This window comes from Psammomys obesus, unplaced genomic scaffold (assembly GCF_907164565.1).
Source record: "Psammomys obesus unplaced genomic scaffold, mPsaObe1.curated_primary_1811, whole genome shotgun sequence".
In the NCBI taxonomy this organism is placed as follows: domain Eukaryota; kingdom Metazoa; phylum Chordata; class Mammalia; order Rodentia; family Muridae; genus Psammomys; species Psammomys obesus.
This window is the reverse complement of record NW_026596440.1, coordinates 6,554,292-6,562,957: the sequence shown is the minus strand read 5'-3', so window position 1 is coordinate 6,562,957 and position 8,666 is coordinate 6,554,292. Positions and strand designations below refer to the sequence as shown.

At 48.5% G+C, this 8,666-nt stretch overlaps 1 protein-coding gene across 1 annotated transcript in view; it reads right to left on the bottom strand.

Annotated features, from left to right (window-relative positions):
* Window positions 1-379: 379 nt before the first annotated feature.
* The window catches only part of Hsd17b3 (hydroxysteroid 17-beta dehydrogenase 3), a 29,341-nt gene continuing 21,054 nt past the window's right edge, over window positions 380-8,666 (bottom strand). The window contains exons 7-11 of the mRNA XM_055598005.1: window positions 5,443-5,477; window positions 4,143-4,224; window positions 3,932-3,997; window positions 1,198-1,347; window positions 380-495 (exon numbers count right to left, since the gene is read on the bottom strand). Coding sequence (XP_055453980.1) covers window positions 385-495; window positions 1,198-1,347; window positions 3,932-3,997; window positions 4,143-4,224; window positions 5,443-5,477 — 444 coding nt within the window. The 3' untranslated portion in view covers window positions 380-384. The remainder of the gene's footprint in view (window positions 496-1,197; window positions 1,348-3,931; window positions 3,998-4,142; window positions 4,225-5,442; window positions 5,478-8,666) is intronic.

Genomic DNA, 8,666 nt, shown 5'->3' with positions numbered 1-8,666 from the left:
GTTTATCAGCAGCAGGTATTGTTTGAGTCTTGAGTTCTACAAACAGCTATAAAGTGGCCCTCTAGCTGAGGCCCTTCTCAGTATTCTGAGACTCCAGGTTTCTTTCCAGCACATTTATTATGTTTAGCATTACCCTTGATGCCAGCCCCACCTCCTTTCATAGTAAACATATCCTATTACATCCCAGCTTTTCCTGAGATCATCAAACTCAAGCCACAGAGTGCTGTGTTCATGGCACAGCAGGCTCCCTTCAGCAGGGCGATGACGTGCTTCGCCATCCGCCCGCTACCACCAATGAAGGTTTCTGGATCACCCCATCAACCCTCCTTCCAGCCCCACCTCCCCCTACCCCCACCCTAGTCCTAACTCTCACCCCACCACTCCCTATCTGTTGCTGATGTTGTGCTTCAGGTAATCTGAGTATTGTGTCAGGAGGAATCTTTGGAAGGTGCTGCTATAGAAGACTCTGGAAGGGATCAGGTTCAGAATTATTGCCTGGAACAGGAAGAAAAAAAAGTGCATCTGAGACAAGAGCAGAGCAAAGAAATTACAACTCAGACAGTCTGAAGTCAGTTGCTTATGGATTTTTTTTTTTTTTTTTTTTTTGTCTGAGCAGGTCATGTAGTTCTAATGTTTGAGGTGTTGTGACACTCTACAAAGGTAAACTTCTTAGACACCCAGCATGTCCCTCTAAATGCCCTTTGACCATCCTACCAGGGTCATTCTGAAGGACATGTTCAAGCAAGGGGCCCACTCTGTGCCAGCCAACTCCTACACCTCTTTTTTGCCCTCTGGAGCATTTGTTATTCCTTCCTGAAGCCCCCTTTCCAAAGTACCTTGTACTCTTTCTACCATGCTTTCTTCCCTGTTCATTTGTAGCAAAGGAAAAACTGATTAACATCTCTTTAGAGGCCCAACAAAATCCAGGCATTTGTCTCCTACCCAAGAACTAAGTGGACCACTAAGTGGAGCCATGCTGAGCAGAGAAGTGGAGCCTCAGGGTTGTTTATAGGCTGAGCACACAGGCTTACTTTCCCCTACTCCTTTTGCTGGCTATACTGCAGCAGGCTAGTCCTGTGAGCTTACAGTGAGAAAAAATGGCCGACTGTCCCACTAGCAAGGAAGAGCAAGCCCCACCCTGAGGAGGATGCTGGCCAACAGCCTTCTTCCCTTGCTTCGAACAAAGTCACTGATTACCAAGATCTCATGAGCAAGGCAGCCACAGGTTTCAGCTCCAATCGTGATGTATTTCAAGGACTCCTTAACAAACTCATCAGCGGTCTTGGTTACCAGGTTGGTATTTAGGTACTTGGTCATTGGGGTTGAAACAGCATAAGGGGTCAGCACCTGCAGAGAAAAATGAAGAGTGGGACATATACCCCAGCAGAGACTGAAGCAGGAACAAACATTTCGCCATCATGCCCAACTCCCTTCTGCCTGCGAAATGTTCTAAGCTCCTTGATAAAAGACACAAGGCTGGCACGAAGCTGGAAAACAGGGGGTGTGATTGCTCAAGACGAGGCCTTAACTACCCAGGTCAAGGTGCTCGAAAGCAGGGCAACCAACCGGGAGACTCGGCAAATGAAAGGGCAGGGCAGCAGTTAGAGCCATCTCTCAGGGAGGGCCAGAGGGAAGGGCCTGCCTGAGTCCCCAAGTTCAACTCCCAATACTGCATTCACAGATGAACTCAGAATTGCAATAGAGACAAGCATAAGTCATTCAGCATAATTTTATCCGAAGTATTGCATTGAATGGATTCATGCAAGAAACACAATCAGCCAGGAGAGGTAGCACATACCTACAGTCCTAGGGCTGAGGCAGGAGACTCAAAAGTTCAAGGCCAGCTGGGCTAAGCAGTAAGACCCTGCCTCAGCAGACACATTTACTCACACTCCTTTGAAAATCAAGTATAGTTGCACACCTTGTCTGGCAATGCTGAACAAGCGAGGCCCCTGCTTCTGACACACGTAGCCAAAGCTGGAGCCCCCAGAGGGACTCTGGACTTCCTCCCTCACCCCTGCTTCTGGTCCTGTACAGAATCTGTTCTGCTGTGGTAGGAACATAAACCACCACACTGATGGTGCCCGGGCATCCAGGAATGTGCTTCCACCCGTGTCTAAGCCTGTTGCAACTTGCTGGAGGACTTGAAACCAGGACTCTGATGTTACTGTGGATGCGGAGACCTTCAAATCTTTAGTATGTGGGGGAACCAAGGCTGTCAAGATGGCTCAGGAAGTGAAGGTACTTCCTGGGACCTCATAGTACAAAAAGAAATGGACTCCTCCGACTTCCACACTTGTGTATTTGTTCTCTCTCTCTCTCTCTCTCTCTCTCTCTCTCTCTCGATGGTTACCTAAAAGGTAAGGAGGTGCTAATAAAGGCCCATTTCATGGATGGAGAAACTGAGGCTCACAATTTAAGCAAGCTATCCAGTATTTGTTGACAGAACTGAGATGAAATTCAGAGCCAAGGGAGCAAGAGGCAACTCAGCTGATATGAGTTGTCTAACATGCTAATGGGAGGCCCTGTGAAAAGATCAACTAGGGTTGCCCTTAGACTCTGCACATATGCATACACATACATACCCATTCATAAACAAACACGTGACACATACACACCTGTTCTCACACACACACACTCACACAGAAACACGTGACACATACACACCTGCTCACACCCACATGAACATACGCACACACATCCACACATACACGTAACATGTGTACAAAAAAGATGCCTATTTCATCTCTGTAGTATGTCCTAAAAATGCCTCTCCCAGACTCTACTGCTAAGCCAGGCGCATGTAAATTGCTGACACACAGACCGTCTCATCGCCCAGCCCAGACACGGTAGTGGCAGCCTGTTTCAGTTAGTGCAAGTCATCTCCACAATGACCCTGTTCCTCCTCCCACTACCCAAGACCAGAGTGTTGGGATGCCTGCTCAGCTGGAGTCCGCTGCTCACCCCTGCACAAGCTGGGAAACCCCATCTGCTCTCCTTCCCTCCAACCCTGCCCACATTGAAAAACTTCAAATAAAGGAATGGCACCAGAAGCTCAGTTCTGCCTTTCTGGCCAGCTGAGGCAACTGACCAGCCCACCCGAGCAGTCCCGGCTCCTGGCTAGCTAACGTGTCGTCACCCCTCGCCTGAGAACTAGAAAACCTCCCTGCCATAGCCTGGACCCCCAACTTCCTCAGCCCTGTTCTTTGCCTGGGAGCAGCGTCTAATAAACCTGCATTTGTCCACTTTTAATCTGCTCTGATCTGTTCTAAATCTGCATCACCGAGAGAGAAAAAATCCCTAATAGTGCCCATAGCCTACCACAAGTCAACACTCATCTAGGGAAGATCCCCTTCTTTCCCCTAGTCCCAGAACAGGGCAAATGCCCAGCCTCCTTTTTCTTCTCCACATGTCAGAGCAGGAATAGAGCAGACCTCGTCATCTAATACAGTACCACACAGCCAAGGGCCACAGCATTGTTTTCCAGATCTCGAGTAGCCCAGGCCAACCTTAAACTTGCTGTGTGGTGAGGACGTCCTAACCTCCTGATGCTCCTGCCTCTGTCTTCTGAGATCACAGGAGCGCACCACCATAATCGTCTCCACACAGCGTCGCAGATGAAACTCTGCATCTTGTGTATACTAGGCAAGCACTCTGCTGAGTGAGCTCCATGCCAGCCTTCCACAGCATCTGTGAGCAGCCTCATCCATGTTCAAGTCCCCTCCCCAACCAACACCCAGAACAAAGGGGGGCCAGCAGAAATCTCAGCAGCAGAAGGGGCTGTGGAGGCAACCGTCGGCCTGGTCTTGGTCAGGGGGACCTGATAGCACCATCCAGCTGCCTATGCACAGTCTGTTTTGCAAGGGATGATAAAAGACCACCCAGCTAGCCACGGCTCCCACTCGGGAGGGCCCACGATGGCCCACCTCACCTGGATAATGATCCCTTTATCTCTGTATTCCATATGCAGGGCCTTGGAAAACGTGCACACAAAAGCCTGCAGTGAGAGAGAAAACACCTCAGGTCCTAGAGTTTGTTTCCTCTGGCCTTACAGACAGCCTCCCCCCACCTCAGGTTCCCAAGAGTATCATAAATCCTTCCTGCTTGGAGGAAGGAGGAGACTTGGGTAACTTGTCACTGACCTTGGAAGCCGAGTACAGAGTGTACAGGGGCCAGGGATATAGGGCCACCCCAGAAGAAATGTTCAAGATGAGACCCTTCCGCCTGAAAGGCAGAGGAGCAGAGGCTAGGCTGTTGGCTCCTCCATCCCACTGAGGGCTGGAGCTGTCAGAAGCCACCCTCCGGGTTTCCATGGCTCATGAGAGTTGGTTTTGTAAGAACTGTGAGGGAAACATTCCTCACTGTCTGAAGGAGGACGCTATGTAGTGATGTCACTCTGCAGTCATGTGACATAAATGGCTTGGTACTCTGAACAGCAGCCCTGCTAGGACAATGGTCTCCCTGCCAAACTTCAAAAAGCCAAATTGGCTCAGTCATAGGAAAGGCAAAGCAAACTCTCTAGTCTCAATGGGACCACATGCCCTGGTCCCTTTGGACTCCCAGGGCTGACCTGTCACAGCAGGACATGTGTCACGTGGTGAAAGCAATCCTAGATGGGATGAGCTCATTCTGACACCCTACGTTCTTCAAGGTTTTTACCTACATCTTTTGAAATTCAGTATTTTTTGCTTATTGCATTTTTTTGAAACATAGCTTGTTACTATATAGTCCAGGCTAGCCTCAGCCTTACTATGGAACCCAGACAGATCTTGAATTTGTTTGTGGTGATACTCCTGCCTCAACTTTCTCATTACTGGGAAAAATTGAATCATCCTTAATCTTCCCAGTTAGATGCCTGGAGTGGGGTAGCAAGAAACTGCACATTAGAATGCAAAGCTACCCCTTTCTTACTCTAGAAAAAATTAAGCCATCAACTATTTGTTCTTAATGAATAAGAGGTGATGAAAACCAGCCCCTAACAACTGTTATGATAGGGTGACCCAGAAACAGACTATTGGAGAGACTGAGGGGGGCAGTTACCAGGAAAACAGAGTACTTGTTCGAACAGAAGATGGAATTCACAATTAAAAAAAAAAAAAAAAAAGACATTGGCTTGGTCTGAGGCCAACTTGCTTCTTTCATGTTCAACATGACTTAATTTTCTTTTAAAGTCAATGTGTTTTGAAACAGCTGCTCTCAGTCTCCCTCTAAAACATGTTACATTTGACTTTCACATATGCACACATATGTGAAGAGCTGGCCTGGGCCTGAATGAGCTGTTTTACCCTGTGATCCCTGTGTTCTGTCTTCATAGGTTTTAACCATCAACTGAAACAGCAGCTTGATGGGACCAAGGCCCTTCCACCACCATCAACTCCCCAGGCAAGGTGGCTGCCAAGGCAGGAAGGCCCCCTGGCTCTGTCCTACTGAGAAAGGCCTTACCTTGATTCCATGTGTTTGAGAACAAGTTGTGTCATCTATAAGAGAAGGCCAGGGTTAAGCCTTGACAAAGCAACTAAGTAGCAATGAACAGGGTCCTTGGAGGAAGTCGGGGAAGTTTAATCTTCCCAGATGACCTTGAAAATTGCTGGCAAACCTTAGAGGCCATTCTGGCGACCTGAGAATCTGGCTAGAAGCCACAGCAAGCAAACCAGACAGATGGCGAACTGTCTAGCAGCCTCTGGTTTCTTCCCCATGAAGCCTCGCTGGAAACAAGCCAGCTGGAACAGGGGGCATTGGCTTAAGGTGGAAGGATCTATTTCTGAGTTCTCAAGACCTCCCCATTACCAGGGATGAAGGAAAAGTATGCCAGCCATCACACACTTCACCCATGAGTCAGAACTGGAGACTAGCAGAACACAGAGCAAGACTCTAGCATTTCCTATCTATCTCCTCCATTCAGCCTTCTCAGTGCAGATCTGAAAAAGGGGGCAAGAGAAAGCAAGGAGACCAATGGCCACACGCAATGTGCCCCTGTGCCTGTGTTGTGGGGACCCTGCAGCAGCTTTGAGAGAAACTGTCCTGCCACTGCCACCATCACATACAGTAGTCCTCTGTGTCAGCCCCAGAGAGCATCCAGATGTTCTTCCTACGGCTGGGGGTGGGGCTGTGGCAAGGAAAACTCAGAACTCTGTTAAAAAAAAAAAAAAACTGCCTCTGCCTCAGAGGGAACTGAGAGAAAGATTAGACTGAGTCTCATACACTCAGGGGTACCGCTTCCACCTTGCTGGACACACCCGAGCAGCCTCAGTGTTTCTCATGTGAGTTTTCTAGCCTTAACAGGCAAATGATCTCAGTTACACAGACAACATGGGATGCCACCAACGCCTGCCCCAGAGTTCCCAGGGTCTAGTCTCTGCTGGTGAATCTTCATCAGTTTGACAGGAGCTGAAGTCCTGTAAAGACACACATCTGGGTTTGTCTGTGAGAATGTTTCCTCCCACCCTGAGTGTGGGAGGCACCATCCCACTGGTTGGAGTCCGGGGCTGAGTCAAAAGGAGAGAGGGCACTAAGAGTCCGTGCTCCTCTCCTTCTGCCCCTGACCTTGGACATGGTGTGAGCCCCTGCCTCACGCTCCCTCCACCCTTCCTGAGACTATACAGTCCTTCACCACCACAACGGACTGTACCTTCAAGCTGTAGCCGAACTAATCCCTTCCTCTCTCAAGTTGCTTCTATCAGGGATCAGGGGTGGGATGTCTGTTCTTGTGTGTGTGTTTGCATGTAGCCAGGTACACATGCACACACCTCTGAGACCAGAGGATACGAGGAGTCTTCCTGCATTCCTCTTCACCTTTTTCCCTCCAGACAGGGCCTCTCACTGAACCTTGAGCCCATTTGGTTTTTCCTAGGCTAGAAGCCGGCAGGCACCAACAATGCTGTCCCTGCGTCCCAGCCCTGGGGCTACAGAAATGTGGGTGCTAGGGCTCCAAACAGGAGTCTTCGGAGTCACTTCCTCAGCCTCCCTTGCACAGTAACAAGGAACTTAACTGTGAAGCCACTTTCCCACCATCTCAATCCTTCAGACTCTTCCATCTCTGCCCTTGGCCAGCAAGCATGTAGACTTGCTTGTACAAACTGCTCTCAGACGACACCTTTGAAACAACTAAAAGCTGTGGGTCATGCTTCCAGCCAGCCAGGCTCACAAGTGTATATTTAGAAGCTGACTTTTGGTTTATTTTCTTTGTTGCTTAGAGAATTTAGTGTCTATAATAAATAAAAACTCTTTAAAATTACAAACCAAAGCATTTCTTCACAAAAGGAATCAGAAGGTTGTCAAATCCCTTTGGGGGAAACCTAGCTGATCAAATACCCCAAGATTGGAAGATCAACCTTTAAAATAATGTAAAAAGGTTTTAATGGCAAGGCTTCAGCAACAGTTGATCACATAAACCTTAGAGCCACATCAGCTGGGGCCTTTAAAAAGCCACCGATTGCTCAGCATATTGCATCTGTAAGCACTGGATAATAAGCAAAGCAGGAAGCTGTAACACGCCAGCGTGCTGACAGAAAAAGCAACCAATGCCAGAGCATCGGTTGCCAGCCCAGCTCTGAAATAACTGCCTGGGAGACGGGTACTGGCCAGCTTTCACTCCTGATAGCAGAAAACTCCTCCATAACTAGTTTATGTCTTAGCCTCTGAAACTCAACCCAAGACTCATGGCACTCTGCAAGTTCGTGCTTTGCTTCACCCACAGGCCTGTTGACTGCCGAGAAAGATCGAAAGGGCTGCCACATATAGCTGTGAACTTTGTGGACAAGCCAGATGCCCAGCTGCAGGCTAAGTTGGGCAAAAGGCTCAGAGCCTGTTCAGTGTGCAGCTCGCCGGAGGGGAAATCTCAACACGCTCAGAGGAAGGGGAGGCTTTTTGTCCACACTAAAGCACCAGCCGTTCACCATGTCACGTGGAATCTGGCTGCACTCATTCTTAAGCAGCACCTGCTTCTAAACCGTCTTTCCCTTTCTTCTTCACATGTAGGTATAAATGGGCTAGCTTTGAAGGAATCACAGCATAAATGATTCTGCAACTGACACAAAGGACCAAGAGCTCAATGTACCTAAGACATTGCTTCATCCAGTACGGTTGTGCGTCTCTGTGTGCTTGTGGTTGTGCATGACCTGAAGAGTCAGAGGACAACCTCAGAGTCCTCAGGCACCTTCCATCCACCTGCTACCACGCCGCTGACCCACACGCTTGGAGGGATCTGCCTGTCTCTGCCTCCTGTCTCACCATGCCTGGGATTACAGGCACATAATATCACACCTAGGGTTTAAATTCAAGTCCTCAAGGCAGCTCACGTCTCCCCAGCTGCCCCATCTAACACTCTTGTAATGGATGCAGACTTGGAAATTCAAGATGGTTGGAAACTGGTCCATGCAATCCAACTACTCAGCGGATGAGCTGAGCTTAGAGCAGAGTAGACGGCCCCCAACACCAACCTGTGAGGGTGCAATCTCAAACCCTGAGCAGTTATAAAGCCTGAAGCCAGCACAGCCTATGGCAAGGTTAACTTAAAACTAGACATAATATAAAAAAAAATAGACATAATAAAAGATTAAGGACTAATGATAAAATACAACAATTATAATAATAAATGCTAATAAGAACTGTGTGAATGTGGCCTCTGGTCTTTTCCTTAGAGTAGAGACTCTTTCTTTTAATAGTCT